The following is an 18,718-nucleotide window of genomic DNA, read 5'->3' as shown; positions in this document are numbered from 1 at the left end:
GGTTAATGACCAGTCTCCACCGTCAGCTCAGAGCCTAGAGGTGGGTATTTGTTTTCATAGCTCAAAATAGAGATGCCGGGTGCGGAGCAACGACTGAGGAGCAATGGCTTTACGGACCGAGAATGTGAGTCTCGTTCAGAGCCTGCTAGCTTTAGTCATCTCGCCATCCCCCCTCCCTTCTCTGGAATATATTGAGTTTCACGCTTAAAAATAGCTCTTACAATGCAGAACTGGAGATAGCCCCGAGCCTGAATCGCAGCTCTGCAATGCCTGTCTTCCGGTCCCCCATCACCTAGTGGTGTGGTGTGGGCGGTGCAGTCTTTGCTGCGCTGACCCTCTGCACAGCAGGGAACCTCTCTTTTACTAGTGACCGCTGGGTTGCTCGAAATGTTTCCGGAGCTCCTCTAGCGAAGCTGTGATCTCTTTCCCTCCCTCCTTAATAATTCATCTGACATTTCTCCAAGAGGAACCTGCTGGCACGTTTCCTTTGTCACAAACCTCTCCTGAAATTCCGAGAGAATTGCCCCCAAGAGGACACCTTGCTTTTAAGAATCAACTCTAGCTCTACGCAGTCTATTCCACATTCCAATGACATGGACATGGCTGGTGTGACCCACGTCTCAGAAGGCCACCATGGCCTGGGGACCAGCATGTTTGTCCCACAGAACACCCAAGGGGAAGAAGACAGCTGGCCAGGAAGAAATTGCAATGACTTTGAAGATGCACAGGACCCACAGACTGCTGTGGCCCCGCCTTTACTTCCCATGGCTTCTGGCGGCTCTCAGGTATGTCTGTTTTCTGAGGGGGGAAGGGATCCTCTCCGCTTAAACTTGACACCGCCCCCCCCCCGCGCCCCCCCCCATTCCTAACTCTGAATAAGATCACATGTTTAAAGCTGTTTAAAGCTCAGCCTTTGTTCATTTCTTTCTTTTTCTGGAGGTGTCCCCGCCTCAACCCCATCACCCTACTTGTCTTTACCTCTTTGTGTTCAGAAAAGCGGCTTACAGAAGTTCTAACCTTTTACCAAGTGCCTTCTATGTATCCAATACTCTGCTAGGCTGGGGTTCATGCACTTGGTGAGACTCTTAAGGTTTGGAGATACTAGGCATCTTTTTTTTTTAAGATATTTTTTAAAAAAGCTTTGTATATGTGTGTGACTATGTAAGTGTTTGTCATGTGTGCACAGTTATCCCAAGGGCAGAAGACGGAGTCAGATCCCCTGGAGCTGGAGTTACAGCTCCAGGTGAGTGTTCCAACACAGGTCCTTTGGAAGAGCAGCAATGCTCTGAACTGGGCAGCCGTCTTCCTCTTAGTTAAGGGACCTTTTCAAGGTCACATAGGTAGTTTTGACAGGGGTAGTGGTTTAAATATGAATGGCCCCATAGGCTCATGCATTTGAATGTTTAGTCACCCCTGAGTGGAACTCTTTGGTAGAAGTAGAAGGACTAGTGGGTGTGGCTTTGTTGGAGGAAGTGTGTCACTGGGGGTAGGCTTTGAGGTTTCAAAGTCCTACCCCCAACCCCACCCACCTCCCCCCAGCTCATCCCCCATCTATGGATCAGAATAAAACTCTCAACTACTTCTCTAGCATCATGCCTGCAAAATCTGCCACTATGCTCTTGCCGTGCTAATAGTGGGCTAAGCCTCTAAAACTAAAGCGGTCTCCAATTAAATGCTTTCTCTTGTAAGAGTTGCTATGGTCTTGGTGTCTCTTCACAGCAATAGAACAGAGACTAAGACAGATGGGTATCCATGAGGTAATGAGAAGTAAAAATAAAGTCGTGCTTGTGAAGGGCCTAGCATTGTGCCTGGTACACATAGCATTGTGCCAAGTGCTCAAATAGACAGTCCACAGCAGCGCCATTCATGTGGCAACATGCAATGGAGAGAGAGTTTGAGGGAATGTTCTGATTTGGTCTTCTCACAGCCCTGCCTACTGGGCAGGGAAGGTAACATCTTGAATAAGTCCTATCTGATAAATTTAGTACTGTACAAAAGCCAAAGGGTGTCAGCTATCTCTTTCTGTCTCCCTCTGTTTACTGCCAGGGATTTGGGAAGAAATGATGATTCACACTTTGAGTTCGACAGCGGTGAGCCTGGCCTAGGTTTTACTCATGAGGCAGAGGCTATGGACCCTTCACCTCCTATAGACCTTACTGTTCTCTCTTCTCCCCTCTGTCTGGCCCCTGGCTTGGTGGATCCATCCTGAGCCTCAACCACAGGGTCACCATACCTGTTTCCAGAAGACGCTGCTTCATAAATGCATCCTAGCATTGCGAGGGATGCTGTGGGTACCCAGCCCTGATGAGAGCATGGCTCCACCCCTTAACCACGTTGATACTCTAGAGAAGTATGGCACATATTTTTTTTCTTCTTCTTTTCTTTTCTTTTCTTTCTTTCTTTCTTTCTTTTTTTTTTTTTTTTTTTTTTTTTTTTTTTTTTTTTCTGGAGCTGGGGACCGAACCCAGGGCCTTGCGCTTGCTAAGCAAGCAAGTATGGCACTTTTTTTTTTTTTTTTTTTGGTTCTTTTTTTCGGAGCTGGGGACCGAACCCAGGGCCTTGCGCTTCCTAGGCAAGCGCTCTACCACTGAGCTAAATCCCCAACCCCAAGTATGGCACTTCTTTATTTTTTATTTTTTATTTTTTATTTTTTTGGTTCTTTTTTTTCCGGAGCTGGGGACCGAACCCAGGGCCTTGCGCTTCCTAGGCAAGTGCTCTACTGAGCTAAATCCCCAACCCAAATCTTTTTTTTTTTTTTTTTTTTTTTTTTTGGAGCTGGGGACCGAACCCAGGGCCTTGCGCATGCTAGGCAAGCACTCTACCACTGAGCCAAATCCCCAACCCCAAGTATGGCACTTCTTAAGGTGACCCTTCTCCGAGTCATAGATCATAAGCAGCCAAGACCCCCCAGGATTTCCCTCAACTTCTCTGCCCCACACTGGCCTCCAGCTCCCCATCCCCAAAGTGCCACCATTCCTTAGGTCTAGTGAATCCCTTCTTTCCTTCCTCTTCCTTGTACCACATTCTTCCCAGAAATTTGTGTCTGGGAAACCTGCTAGGGCATCCTCTTGTGATATGCAAAAAAGGAGAGGCAGGGATTGGGACAGACTTGCTCCTCTTTGCCTCGTTAAGGAAGTCACTGGCCTCTCCTTGCTTGCCCAGCATCCTATGCCTGACTCACTTCACAGAGATGCAGCTAAAAAGTAGTGGCAGGAGTAAGGCCCAGCGGCTTAGCGTTGGTCTCCTTGGAATGGGTGAGAGCCTGGGTGCATGTTTGGGAATCAGATGGGACTCCACCCGTTGCTGTCATCTGTGACATCCTGTTGTCTCAGAAGAGTTCCTTGACTCCTTGGTCTTCCTATTTCCTTATCTATGGAGAAATAGCAGGTAAGAAGTTGATAAGCTACTTAGTACAGGGCCCCAGTCCCCGAGGGAGCAATGGAGGCCATCCTTATGTTTCTTCTCTTCTGCCTTTGCCGTTCCACACATTGTATTGGGATTCAGGAATGAGGCGGTGCTGTGATGCCCTTTTCTCCACCTGCTTCATAGGACAGAGGCCACCTATCTGGGACATAGACCACCACAGAAAGACATTTCATTTCATACACTTCATTTATTATTTAATTTTTATGAATACCACTCCATGTATAATATTAGTGCAATAAAATACATTTCATCTACTATTGCCTAATTTTTAATTAAACTTAAGATTTGCTCAAAGTTTCTTTTTTTGGTTTTTATTTCTTTATTTTTTTAAGATAAGGTTTTTTCTACATAGCACTGTATATGAGAATTCTGGATGTTTGGTTTCTTTAAAAACATAGAAATATAAGAATTTACTTTTGGGGACTGGAGAGATGGCTCAGCAGTTAAGAGCACTGATTGCTCTTCCAAAGGTTCTGAGTTCAATTCCCAGCAACCACATGGTGGCTCGCAACCATCTATAACTGGATCTGGTGTGTCTGAAGATAGCAACAGTGTACTCATATAACTAAAATGAATAAATCTTTAAAAAAATGTACTTTTGTTTTAATCACAGGTGCAAGGTTTTTGGGCTGCTGGGACTCTGTCCGCAGCTGCTGACTATGATTTTCCTAGTGCTCCAGCAGAAACGTGATTTTTTTTAGGATGCAGATAATTTTTGTGATTGAGTGACATTTGGAATTCTGGGAACTTTTGGAGGGTATAAAAATGCTAGAGCTTTGGTACACAGGGTTGGTGGTTAGTGGTCATTCAGGGGGTTGGTTGATTGAGACTTATTAGTACTCATATTCAAAGAAGAAACAAAAGGAAAGGAATTAGATTCAGAGGTCTCCATCTATCTCCCTCCCCTCCAACCTTCTTTCTCTCCCATGTAGTGATGGGGAGTGAATCAGAGGGCGGGGTGGGGGAAAAGGGTGGGAAAAGGAGGACTCCACAAAGTATCAAAGACCGGCTTCAGCTCTGGCTGTCCTGGAACTCACTGTGTAGATCAGACTGGCCTCTGACTCCCACAGATGTGCCTGTTTCTGTGTCACTATGCCCAACTTAAAGTCTCTTTTAAAAATACACTGGAGGGGTCTGGGGAGATGGCTCAGCAGTTAATAGCATATATACTCCTCCAGGAGGTCCCAGTTTAGTTCACGAACACCTTGTACTGAGTACTGGAGCCCAGGTAGGGAAGATGGAGGGAGGGTAGCTAACAGGCAAAGGAGAGTAACTGCACAAGAGGGATGAGATAACTTCTGCTGTCCTGCAGTGAGGTTCCCTTTGAGCACCTGTACTCATGTGAACACACCCATACGCAAATACATACACATAATTAAACGGATCTTTAATTAATTAAATATATCGGGAGGTTAGGTTAGCAGAGCACTTAGCCAGAACTTACTTCCATAGGGTCCTGGGTTCAATCCTCAACATCACACACACACACACACACACACACACACACACACACACACACACATAAACCTAAACAAACCTAAAATACTTTACCACATAGCAGCTTCATGTATTTATGGGACACAGTGTGACACTTAAGTAGATGTACCTATCCGACATTTATCATTTCTTCATGTTCAGAAGATTCAAACTCCTGTATCAGTTATTTGCAAATATTTCTTTAATCAATCATAGTTATCTTAAAATGTTTGGGATGTTGAGGTAGATCTACTGTAAACCACTCAACCTAGATAATCCACCTTCGAGTTTTTCTTAGATAATATTTATACAATTATGCTTATAATATTTGGGCATACCTATCCCAGGGTATTTTTATGCTGAAATTACCGTATGTTTTTTAGACTAAAGCTTAACATTCATAATTACATTTTTGTGTTTCTGGATGGGTGTGGTAGTGGACATCAAACCAAGGGCATCAAAAAATGGTAGGAAAAAAAAAAGGAGCTTTAGCACGGAGCTATGAAGCCGGAACTTCATGACTGCAACCCTTATGGCTGGCTGATATTCCACAGAAGGTACTCTATAGTGAAGTTGGGTCTAGAATGAACTGTCAACTTCCATGATATTTTTCAGAGACTGGTCAGGTCCATTAAGACTTTTGTGAAATGTGCGGTGATTAAATGGCCGCTAGCCTCGGCTAGTGTGTGACTGGGGACATATGGGCACATCTGTCATACACAGAGTCCTCGATAACAATCACATGGTAGCTTTTGAAGGAACAGCTCACTAATTCTCAAATGAGTTCTTCTCCATTCTCTGCTTTGGCCTTTGGAGGGTTCTGTGTAGAACCACCCATGCAAACCATTCTTTCTGGACAGCATATAGCCTCCAGTAAATACCAGATCATCAGGCTGACTGGGCCTCCCTCCTTGGAGTCACATTCCCTGCCCTATATTCTTGGGTAACTCCTCTTGGGCTTGCCACATTCTCCTGAGAAAACCAGGAAGCACATCAGAGGCGGCTTCTTTTCTTTTCATTCATTGAACAAATATTTACTGAGTTCCTACTGTGTGCCTGGGATTGTTTCAGGAGTGGGAGACAGCTCTGAACAGGTCATGTGAGATCCAGTCCTCATGCAACCTACATGTACGATGATAGGACATGAGAATACGTATAGTACTATTCTGATAGACAGGACAAAGTGTGTGTCACCAAGTGACTGGCAGCAGAGACGGTTTGACAGACATTTTCTTAACATTTAAATGAGCATCTTCAGGATGAGAGGAATGGTTAGAATGTGTTCCCAAAATGCCCTGAGGTAGGCACAAGTTTCATTGGTTTTAGAAACAGATAACCAGGGTGTCTTGTAGGCAGAAAGCAGGGGAAGAGTCAGGATGTCAGTGGTCAAAGATAAGGTCAGGACAGTCTGCCCAGATGCCGCAGAAGCAGCCTTCTTAGCTTCCTTCTGTGGTCCAAAGAGAGCCTAAGGGCAATTTCATCTGTGTGTTAAAACATCAGCAGACGGTGCCACTTGGGAAAGGAAAACAAATATGGCAGCTTTAGCTGTGACCCAAGGCTGGTGGCCTGACTAGGACGGGGAGAAATGAGCAGACTCTTGACCTCTTCTGAAAATAGAACTTACAAGATTCAGCGATACATTGATTCTGAAATAAGCAATCACAGATACTGCTTAGTTTTTTGCCTTAGAAACTGCAGGGTTCTATTAATCAGGTGAGGGACACTAGAGTTGAAATGGCTTGGGGTAAAGGGGACTGGAGGTTTCTGTCTTAGACATTTTAGCTTTATTTGTAGTGCAGAGAACTGAACCCAGAGCCTTGCACATGCTAGACGAGTGTCAGATCACTGAGCCATACCTCCAGTCCTTGTCTTGGACATCTGAAATTTGAAATACCTTCAAGTAGAAATGTCATGTAGACAATTGACAGGCTAGGAACCTAGTAGGAAGATAATATGTTTGAATACATGAAGCAGAATAGGAGGAATTTTCATCTTGAACATGATCCCATACATTCCAGGCTGACATTGAACTTGTGTAGCCCTGAGGGCTACTTGAGGGTAGCCCTGAATTCATGATCTTCTTGCCTTTCCCTCCCAAGTGCCTGGGCTACAGGCCTGTGCACATACCCAGGTTATGAGGCGCTAAAGGTCAAACCCATCGTCTCCCCATCTGAGAGGCTAGCACTGTGCCAACTGACTTGCATCACCAGCCACGAGATACCAACAGCTTTAAAAGCCACGGCACAGGGTGAGATGGGCAATGGAGACGGCAGCGACAGAAGAGGCAGAGTTCTGCACTCTCCTGTTGTCTACCATCCGACAGCCGGCTGCAGAAGAGTCATCGAAAGGGACGGAAGGCTGGGTGCAGTGGTACACACCTAACAGTCTTGCCATGTGAGGGGCAGAAGAGGATTATTGGGAGTTGAAGATCAGCCTCTGCCATATAGCAAGAACTCCTCCAAAACAAAGCCAAAAAAAAAAATGCACAAGTAGAATGGGAAGAAACAGACAAGGTTGTAATGAATCAGTAAGGAAGTGTGCTGCTGGTTCATTACAAAAACAGCCAAGAGTGCTTTTCTCTAAGCATCCCAGCACACGCTGCTATCTTTCTGAGCACGGAGGAGGTGGTCCAGAAGTACTTTCAGGATGCTGACTCTCCAGGCCAGCTTGCTTCCTCATTCCCCAGAAGATGCTGGCTTGGCCAGCTGCTGCCTGGAGAAGCTCCCAGCTCCCCACTATCTCCACCATCAAAGTTCATATCTGCACTCCGGAGGCCACACCTCAGTTCCCACCCTGCAAGGTTCACACCCCATGGTCCACAGCTCACACCCTTCCCTCCTGGCAAGGCCTGCCCTACTCTGGGCCACCTACGCATAGTGAGGCAAGCTCATTCCACCTCGTTTTCCAGATTCTGCTGCCTACCCTCCTGGAGTCTAAGTCTGTCCTCCACACCTTGTCTGCAGGTTGAGATCCAGCTCAAGGCTCAGCCACTCAGTCAGGTTTCATTTTGGTACCTGAGGAAGTTTCCTTCAGGACTATCTGTGTCATACCAGGTCACTGAAGCTTAATGGATACCTTCTGCCTCATCCTTCTGTCCACCCCATCACCATATGTAGTCGGTCCTTCTCAGTCAGCCTTGAATCCTATCACTCCTCGTGATCCTTCATCCCGGCCTGAGCCATCATTCTTGTTCTCTGCCTGAGCCACCTGCAACCTCTCTTCCGCTCGCCATCCTGTCAAGCCTGTAGATTGCCCCCCAGGCAGAGCACTCTTACATCACCTCTGCTGTGTAATACCTCCCAATGGCATCCATCCCTTATGATAAAATGCAAGTTTATTTATTTATTTTTTTAACCATGGCTTTCAAAGTTATATGACCCACCTTCCGGGCTACTTTTCACCTCCTTCCTCATTGTGCCTCAGACACAGGTGTCCATTTCCTAAGCCTGCCAGCCTCGCCTGCCTCTCAGTTCGTGTGATGTATTCTTTATCTGGGAGGCTCTTCTCTGCAGTGTCCACACAGCTAATCTTTCAGCTGTAGCATAAGGGCTACCTGCTCTGGGAGACCCTGATTCTTCCCCTAGCCAGAGCCAGGTCGCCCCTGATGTGGTCCTTCTCCGGCTCAGTACTTGCACAGCTACTGTTAATAATGGTTGGTGTTTATTTACTCTTTATCTAGTAAATCTACTTCACTGGGAGACACAGCTAGCACATACATTTTGGTATCTGGAATCTATAACGTAGTTCCAAGCCCTGGGGAGGCATTCAAATATCTTTGCTGTCAATGATTGAAGCTTTCCCTAAGGTCTTGAGCCCACCTAAGCATTAGGTTTCTTGTCATTCAGGTTCTCTTATATTAGTTTCTTCCATCTATTCGTCCTGTAGGAAAAAATCATAAAGCCATTGATTTCTACATGCTATTAAAATGTGTTACATGCCAGACTCCGCATGGTAGTCATTGCAACCAGTGCATATGTGTATGTGTGTGTGTATGAGAGAGAGACAGAGACAGACACAGACACAGAGAGACATACATGGAGACACAGAGAGAACACATGTGTGTTCTGAGTGTATATCCTGTGAAATGAATGTTATTGACCCAGTTTTGCACACAGAAACAATGAATCAGAGAAAATAATTGCCTAACGCTACCTAGCTAGACTCCAATGCACTGTCCTCTATGTTTGTCAGTGAGGGCTTTGTCTCTCCAACCATCTGTGAAGTTATCGCAGGCTTTGTTGTTGTTTCAGGCTTTTGGTCAGAGGTATCTTTGGTTTGCTTTTGGTGTCTCTGACCTCCACCTGCAGGTGTTCCCTAGATATCCTCTGTGCCACTTGGGAGGGTACGTTGGTCAGCATGGATAAAGGGATCCATGTTTCTGCCAAAGTTAGAGAGATGAGCTATGGAGCTAACTCTGAGAAAGGTGAGTGACCGCCCCACCCCAGATTCTCACTTCCAGGGACCAAGGCTTACCTTCCCTAAAGTAACTCTCTCCTAGGCTAGGTTGGCAATTGCTACAATTACTTTTTGCCACACCAGTCATCCAGGGAGGGCTCTCCCATAGGCTCAGCAAGCAGTTAGGATTACAGATGTCCTCAGAACCGAGGCATGGCAACAGAGTAACAGACTTGCACCATCTTCTGATCTCCTGAGGCACTGGGGGACACAGAAGGGACGCACACATACAGACAAAACACTTATATACATAAGACAGCAAAACAAATCTAAAAAAGAAGTTTTAAACTTTACTTTGCATTTTCCACTGATTTTTACCTTTTGAAAATGATTTATTTTTACTTTAGGTGTATTGGTATTTTGCCCGAATGTGTGTCTGTTCCTCTCCAGATCCCTTGAAACTAGAATTACAGACAGCAGTGAGCAGCCATGTGGGTGCTGAGAATCGAACCCGGGTTCTCTGGAAGACCAGCCAGTGCTCTTAACCACCAAGCCATCCATCCAGACCTTCCACCTGCTCCTTTCCAAGTCTCACGTAGCCTAGGCTGGTCTCAGACTCACGGTGTAGCTGAGGATGACCTCAAGGCCCTGACCCTGGGATTATAGGTATTATCATACCTAGCATCATCTCCATTTCATATCTCACTTCCTCATTAGTGATGATCAGAATAATAACCTGCTGAAGAGCGGGTTCCAGGTTTAGCTCATTTTTCCTCATGCAGCAAGATGGGCACAGTGGTCATTTTTCTAGTATAATTTATCATCTACATCATTCCCCTACTGGGAAAGCCATAACGTTCATATGTAAATTTCCTGCACAGGTGCCAATGGGTTGACTTTCTGACTCTCTGGGCTTTAAATGCTGTAACTTTAAACTAAATTTACTAGAGTTAATAGAATTACTATTAGGATTACTTTTCATCCTTAATTATATCCATTTAAGTTCACTGCATTTTTTTTCATTTTCAGTCTTCTGCATAAATTCTAGAATATTTTAGACCAGCGCTCCCCAAACTTTTAATTGGAAATTTGATTGTATTAAATGTATGGATTGACCCAGAAAGATGTTATAGTATTATTTTCCCCTTAGGGCAGGTATGATGCTTCCATTTTTTGATTCTTTGTCTGTGATGACCTTTACAGCTTTCTACAGAGTTCCTATACAGTTTTTATAGTTTGCCTAGAATATTCTTAGTCTCTCTGCTCCTCCCCTCCCTCTCTTGGGTCTTTAGGTGCCTTTTAGGTGGCCTGGAACCCATTATGTAGACTAGGTTGGCCTTGAACTCATAGAGATTCAACAGCCTCTGCTCCCCATGTGCTGGAAATGAAGATATGTGCTACCACACCTGCCCTAAGAGGATATTGTATCTCTTGTGACTACTATTTTATGGGGAAATTAAGATTGCCCACTTAGTTTTATAAGCATTCATATTTATTATACCACCACTAGCAAATGCGTTAGATTTGTTGTTCATCGCCATGGAAACAAACAAATCAGATCCAGATTTACCAAGATATGTGACTCTTTCAAGGAGAGCAGGTGGCGAGGAGAACATGTTTGTAGCAAACTAACCACTCAATGGTTTTGTTGCTCCTAGTTTTGAGATAGGATCCCATGTAGCCCAGGCTGTCCTTGAGCTCTCTATGGAGCTGAGGATAACCTCAAACCCCTAACCCCACATCCAACTATAGAATGCATATTCTTAAAGGATATCATTTATAGGGTATTTAAGACATTAGGGATATTACCAGCTGTAGCATGGAAATCCATTCCTATGCGGAAAAGAGTGAGGCGTGTTGACATCCAGGGCTGCACTGGCTTGGGTTTTCCCTGGCAGACACATGGAATGGTGGGAGTGAGCCCCACCCCACAGGGTGGAGGAAGCCTTCTGTTCTGCTCCAGTGTCATTTTTCCAGCTGGGTAGTGGATTGGTTCCTGGGTGTTCCCTTGATTATTCTTTATAAATCACAACTTTGCATGTGATTGCTTAATACGTTTTGAAAAGGAGGGACTCGGATTAGAAGATACGCGGGCAATGCTTTTCTAGGGGCAGAAAAACAAGTCATCCCTACCTCTCTCCCTGCACTCCTCCATATTTGGGGTACAAAAGCATCCTGAAGCCCAAGTATCTAGGTCATTTGCGAACTTATTTGAAGTGTTTATTTCATTTAAAATCAATATACATTTTATTCAACATGTAATAATCAAAGGTATTTCTGGGACATTTGGGAATTAAAAATCTGAACTAGCGCATGTCATGATTCATTTCCTGTGACTTCACTGAGGCCATCTGTACCTTCCTTTGTCCCATCTTCTAATCTTGCCTCAGACTGTCCTTTGCCCTTTTCTCAGTCACAACTTCCTGCTAGGAGAGAGCAGCTGACACCTGTGGCAAAGAGCAACAGTGTAGCTCCTCCCAGGACAACAACCAGCCCTCCTCTCTCAACAGAGCAGGAGCAAGCTGTGGGAATGTGATGATTCACGGCCACCGGCCACCGAGAGAAGTGTTTCCATTGCCAATACAACAGGGATGGGTCGGGGTGAGGGATGGTCGGGGTAGGGGTGGATGGGTGATAGGGTTGACTTCCAGACTCAGGGCAAAGGAGAGGCCCGAGTAGCTCCTGATGAGGGAGGAATCAAGGCAGAGTGAGGGAACTAGAGAGTGGATTCCTGAAGGCACAGACACAAGCAGGTGACTCCCACCTTAGGTGTTACATCTCAGAGGACCTGCTCTCCTCAAAAGGCACAAGGGACGCAGTCCAGTCCAGAAAACACACACACACACACACACACACACACACACACACAAACACACAAACACATACACACACACACACACAAACACACACACACACACACACAGAGCACTACCACCACCACCACCACCACCCTGTCTTCATTTCTCACCTCCCTTCCCATAGAAACCAAAGTGCAGAAGGGTTGGCCAAGTGTCAGAACTGCTTCCACAGAAGAGGCAGAGTAACTGAAACCAAATCTGTGTAAGCTTAAGCAGATAGAAAGTACCTTTGTATTGTCCCCTGTCCCTGTGACTTTATCCAGGGTCACCCAAATTACTGCCTTGAGGGCAGCAAGAGTTGCTGGGGTTCCCTTTGTCACGATGCAATTCCTACAGAGCATCCAGAATGTCTGCCCCTGGCTTTTGCTTAGCACGACCTGAAACCCGAGGTCACCATGGATAGGGTAAAGAAGAGGCTGGCAGAGATTGAGGATCTGTACCAGGTGGGGACTCATCAGACTACAAGGTCTCGCTGTGTCACTAGAGCCAACTCAGCCACCATATCCTCAGTGCAAATTTACTTAAACATTATAACCAACTAAATACAACAGGAACAGCCCCAGGGTGTTTTCCCAGGATCAGGGCTGACACTCATCCCAAATTGGGCTGGAGCAGTGGGGTTGAGGATAAGGGGGACAGTTAGGAATGAGTCTTTCAAGTCACACTCCAAGCCCCAGAGGCTAGCCACTCAGATCCAGTCTGCAACACCGCTTATTCTCCTGTGATATTGCAGGAATTTTTCTTTCCAAAGGTCCAGGGAAGAACAGGAGCAACCTCTGTATAAACTGAGGACATGGCCGATCCAAGGAATGAAGGGAAGGCTTTGATCGTAGATATGGTAGAACAGCCAAAGGTATCTGGAAGAATCCAGAGCAGAGAGAGAGTAGTAGACTCAACATGGCCAGCAGACCGGATCAGGCCATGAGAGGAGGAAGGGAGGGAGAAGGCAAGAAGGAGAAAAGAGAGAGTGCAAAGGAGATCAAGGCAGAGGGGACCAAGAGAGGAGAATAAAGGAGGACACATGGCCAAAATGTCAGAGTTATATGGGAATGAGGAGCTGGGGGAGAGGAAGCCCAGGAGCTGGAAAAGTTTAGTGTAGGGGCGGGGTGAGAAGAGTTAAGAGCCACTGAGAAAGCCTGGAAGCCAACATGTACTTTAGTACGCTAACAGGCACCATAGATAGCCATTTGTCCCTCGTTTCTTTTGAACCTGACAACCTCCATATGCACACACATACAGAGAAACAATCACACACAGACAAGCATACAAAACAGACAGATGGACATGTGTACACAAAGAGGCACACAGACATACAGACAAGCACACAAAACAGAGGTGTGCAGAGACACATACATAGACAGACACTCATATGCACAGACACACATAGAGTTGCATACAGACACACATAGACACCCAGAAGCACAAATAAACATACATATACATGCATACACACAGACACACATGGAGCTACACACAGACACATAGACACACTTCTATAAGACTCCTAAAGAAACACACACATAGTCACACACTCACGCATGCTCACATACATAGGCACACAGAGAAAAACATGAACAATACCTTCTTTGACCACACACACATCACCATGCACATTACCATGAGCTGTCCCTGTCATATCTTAGAAGTACCCTACCAATCTCTATCTTATTGTCGTCTAAGCTGGTGTCCAAGCATGGCATGGTCCTACTGGGCAACAAAGAATAAACCATACCCAAAGGCCAGCAAAAGGAGAGGACTTAGAGAGGACTACAGATGAGAACACAGCAGGCCAGACTTACTCCTGGAGTTCTGGACTGACCTAAAAGGAAAGCCCAGGGACTGGGGCCCACAACTCCTGCCCCTAACCAATATTCTACTGTGCACCACACTGCCTTTCTAAACACAAAGGGGCACTGATCTGAAGCTGATAGAGAGCTCCAGCCCCCTCTACTGTGCTGTCCCTGTCAGCCCTCTGGTCTGGTGCCATTTGTTCTATTTCTGCTCTGGAAGTCTTGGGAAGTGACTATAGAGCTTTGCCTCAGGCATTTGAACCAAAGGGAGGCAGTAGGGGTTGACTTTATTCCTCTGGGACTTGGCTAGAACCAAAGTCAGTCAAAAGACAGACACCAGTGGAGAAACTTTCTCAGCCAGAGTTTCATGGAGTCCAGCCAAGCAACCTGGACAAATGAACCCAGAGAAGAACCTGCTGGATCTGCCCAACTTCCTCCTGAGCACCTGGAGAGGCTTCTGGCTGCAGAGTGGCTCTCAGGAGACCTGGCAAGGCTGTTAGAAGCTGCTTGGTTTTAGATCGAGGATGAGGGTTATCTGTTGTCTCTCTAGGGCAGTAGTTCTCAACCCGTGGGTCCCAACCTCTTTGAAGGGGGTGTGGGGAGGTTGAATGACCTTTTCACAGGGGTCACCTAAGACCATCAGAAAACACAGATATTTACATTACTGTTTATAATAGTAGTAAGATTACAGTTATGAAGTAACAGTGAAAGTAGGTTTATGGCCCGGGTCCCCTAAGCAGGAGGAACTGTATCAGAGGGTCACAGCATGAGGAGGGTTGAGAATCACTGAGCCCAAAGAGCTCGTGTGTGACTACAGCTGGCTAATAATTCCATTGCTTCCATCTCTCAATTTCATGGAGAAGTCTGAAGCCATGATTTCATGGTTTCGAACCTGACACCAGAGAGCCCTCTGCTTCCTAGAAATGTCTAAGATTAGTTGAGTGTCCACAGCTGGTGGTCCAATCCTTTGGGAGTTGTCCAAGATTTTCCATTCCCATGACTGGTGAATAGTCATGGGAGACTGGTAAGGCGGAGTCAACTTAAGCTATGACAAGGGCAGCAACATGCCACCTTTCCAGCATGACAGTCAATTTCCTAGACAGCAGCATAAAACTGTTTTTAAAAAAAATCCCACTTTAAGAAATGGGACCTGGGAAGCTGGAGGGATGGCTCAATGGTTAGGAGCACTGGCTGCTCTTCCAAATGATCTGGGTTCAATTCCAACCACCCACATTGCAGCTCACAACTGTCTGTAAGTCCTATTCCAACATCTTCACACAGACATGCATGTAGACAAAACACTAGTGCACATAAAAATAAAAACAAATAAAATCATTTAAAAAAAATAATAAAGGGGAACTGGGATGGGCATGGTGGCCCAAGCCTCTAATCCCAGCACTCAGGAGACAGAGACAGGTGGATTGCTGTGATTTCAAGGCCAGCCCACTCCAAAGAGCAAATTCCAGAAGAGAAATGGGAACTAGAAGCTGTCTTTTTCTTTAGGCCTACTTCTGAAGACCAGACAGCATCCCACAGCACCATTTCTGTCATGATCAACTAGCTCTAAGAGAAGGTTATAAGAGTTGCCATTAGGACACTCATTGTGTGTGTGTGTGTGTGTGTGTGTGTGTGTGTGTGTGAGAGAGAGAGAGAGAGAGAGAGAGAGAGAGAGAGAGAGAGAGAGAGAGAGAGAGACCCAGTGAGTTTTGTTGGAATTGCCTATAGGAACGTGAGCAGTATCTTGCAGGAGCACAGGCATCCGGCCAATGGCCCTCCCTCACTGTTGAAGAAAGTGTTCCTCACCCCTCTAGCAAATCTTAACAGCACATAAATCCTCGGGGAGGGGCAGAGTTCCGTGGGCTCCTTGCAATGCCAAGGTATTGACAGGCCCAGTGCTGTACAGATCTTGTTTAAGAGTGCAGTGGCCATGTCATGGCTGAAAGTAAGTGTTCACCACCGTCCACCCTTCCCCCACCTTTGTGTATTTTTCTGCCCCATCTTCCCTGATGTGCCATGAGCCTTTGAGGGAGTGATAACAGCAGCCCTTCTTGTGGCTGAGCTTTGCACAATGGTTTATTCTCTTCACTTTGACCAATTATAAATCTTTTCAGCTACCACTGCTTGCTGGCCGGTGTGGGGGTAGCTTCTCCAACCAAAGCTAGTAAACACTAACCTCTGTGTTTAAACACGATTATTTAGAAGACAATTTACCGGGAGCATTACATCCATTTAGCCACCTGGCAGAACTGAAGTGCTGACTCCATCCCCCTGTCCCCGAGCCAGACTGCCTATGACCTCCTAGCACACGCTTTTGACAGGTTTCACAGTTCAGGGCATGTGGCTGCTGCTGACATTGCATCCATACCCCTGAAGCAGAGCGAGACACACTGTGCTCACTGGCTTCCTCGAGTTTCTTTTTCCATCAGTCCAAGGCTCTAGCCAATGAAATAACACCACCCACATTGAAGCAGGTCATTCTTCCTCAGTTAAGCCTCTCTGGAAACAGCATCACGGATAAACTCAGAGGTGGGCCTTCAGCTGACTCCAAATCCAGCCACCTGGACAGTGGCCCACCACAGATGTATTTGGACTTATTCTGACTATTGAAATATTATCTTTTATGTTTCTTTCTTGGTTTATTTCTTTATTGATTTGTCTGCTCCACTGAATTTTTTTCCTTAAGTTTTATGTCTGTCAGTGGTGTTAGAAATTATGTTCCAATTCTCAGTGTGTTTTGTTATTGTGGTTCACGTGAAGCTTGTTTTATAGGAATATCTAGCAGTAAATTATTGCTGCCTTAAAGGGTAGAACTTCTGGGGAAATGTTCTAGTATGTTTTCTAAACTTTGCTTCCTTTTAAAATTTCCTCATGATCTCATCCCAATCTTTAAAAATACTAGCACTTGGGAGGCAGAGGTGGGTGGAGCTCTGTGAGTTCGAGGCCAGCCTGGCCTATAGAGTGAGTTCTGGGACAGCAGGACTGTTACACAGAGAAACACTGTTGCCAGCTGGTTGTGAGCTGCATGAGGAGGATGCTTGGGGCCTGTAGAAAGCACTATGTGTTCTCAGCCACTAAGCCATCTTCTTTAGAATACTCAGAAAACTTTTGTAGCTGATAATTCTGGAGACTTTGCAACATTTTTCATTTTGATATTTATTTTGATCTCACACATAAATTCTATGTCCAGTATGTGTACCCATGTAGTCTTAACATAATCCATCCTCAGAATTTGGAAAGAATTGATTTATTGACTTCTAAATGCTGGCCAGTGTTTCAACAATGCCTCCCTTCAAGAGATGCTCTCTTTGTAGCCTAAGGACACAGTGCAGTGTTTCTGAACCTGTGAGTCTCGACCCCTATCCTTTCACAGGGTCATCCAAGACCATCAGAAAACACAGATATTTACATTATGATTCATAACAGTAACAAAATTAGAGTTATGAAGTAGCAATGAAAATAATTTTATGGTTGAGGGTCACCACCCATGAGAAACTGTATTAAAGGGTCACAGCATTGGGAAGGTTGAGAAGCGCTGCTCTAAGGAGTTACCTAGGAACTTGACTGGAGAACTAGAGGAGGCAAAAAGAGGCAAAAAGGAAGAAGTGGACAGTGGGGTAACTGAGAGAAGGGAGGGAGAATCAAACAGGAGGAAGGGCTTTGTCCACTGGGTTGAGATTTTCACACTAGTCCAGACATGGTCTCACTAAAACCATCAATCAGGCCTAGCCACTCCACTCCAAAGTATGTAATCAAAGTAAACCACACAGCAATCCTAGTACATTTCAATGACCTGGACAAAAGGAGCCAGGCACAGAAGAGCAAAGTGTGAATGGTTGCATTTATGTGACCCTCTGAAAGTTGATTCCAGTCTGCAGGGACATGAGGCCAATGAGGTCAACCTGGGTTGACTGCAGAGGACTTTGATACAATCTGAACCCAGATGTTGCAGGGCGCTCTCTGACTAGGTCAGGGAGGGCCAGAGGCAAAGTGAAAATATGAATAGCACTTACCAGTCTCCCACCTCTCCCTCTGACACAGGCCCTCCTCCAAATCCCTTCTGCAGATCCTACTCCAAAGCCCTGATGCACAGGCCCAGACTGGCAGCCAGAGACTGTGACAAAAGATGTCCTAGAAACCAATGTGTCTACAGAGCTAGACCAGGGACTATGTTCCACAAGTAGAAGCAAGGGTTTTGATGACCAAGGGACCTTTGGCAAGCCATGACTCATGCCATGGAGCCACACTGGCTGTTGAAAGAGGCATACCTCCCTTCCTATTCACCTAGGCCACACAGAAATGACAGCCACCTGTCATCCCACAGGACATCTCTTTGTATTTTCATACATGTCTGTGTGTGTGTGTGTGTGTGGAACGTGTGCACAGGTGTGTACATATATAGGCAGGTGCACTCGTCCAAGCTTTCATGGCTGCTTGAGTATCTCCCGCCATCATTTTCTACTTTTTCTTTTTGGATAAAAGGTTTCATTATGTAGCTCTCGATTGTCTAGAACCCACTATGCAAACTAGAATGACCTTGAACTCACAGAGATCTTTGCTTTGCAAGTGCAAGGATTAAACGCCTGTACTATTAAAACACCTGAGTAGCCCATGGTGACACTTTGCTTCAAGCCTGCTCTTTCTTAAACACTACCTCCTTAAAGCCCTTCCAGGAGTCACACTGCCAACACCAGGGGACCCTGACTCTTTGTCTCCCTAGCTGAGTCTTTAATCTCCTCTCCAAACCTACCTAGCCTTTACTATCTCACCTGACAG

General features: G+C 45.7%; 1 protein-coding gene across 1 annotated transcript in view; it reads left to right on the top strand.

Moving 5' to 3' along the window:
• The first annotated feature begins 226 nt into the window (after positions 1-226).
• Positions 227-18,718, top strand: part of Pla2g4e (phospholipase A2, group IVE) — a 65,679-nt gene continuing 47,187 nt past the window's right edge. The window contains exon 1 of the mRNA XM_087650923.1: positions 227-785. Coding sequence (XP_087507049.1) covers positions 594-785 — 192 coding nt within the window. The 5' untranslated portion in view covers positions 227-593. The remainder of the gene's footprint in view (positions 786-18,718) is intronic.

This window comes from Rattus norvegicus, chromosome 3 (genome assembly GCF_021556685.1).
Source record: "Rattus norvegicus strain SHRSP/BbbUtx chromosome 3, alternate assembly SHRSP_T2T, whole genome shotgun sequence".
Lineage (NCBI taxonomy): Eukaryota > Metazoa > Chordata > Mammalia > Rodentia > Muridae > Rattus > Rattus norvegicus.
The sequence above is the reverse complement of the archived record's forward strand: the minus strand, read 5'-3'. Positions and strand labels throughout refer to the sequence as shown.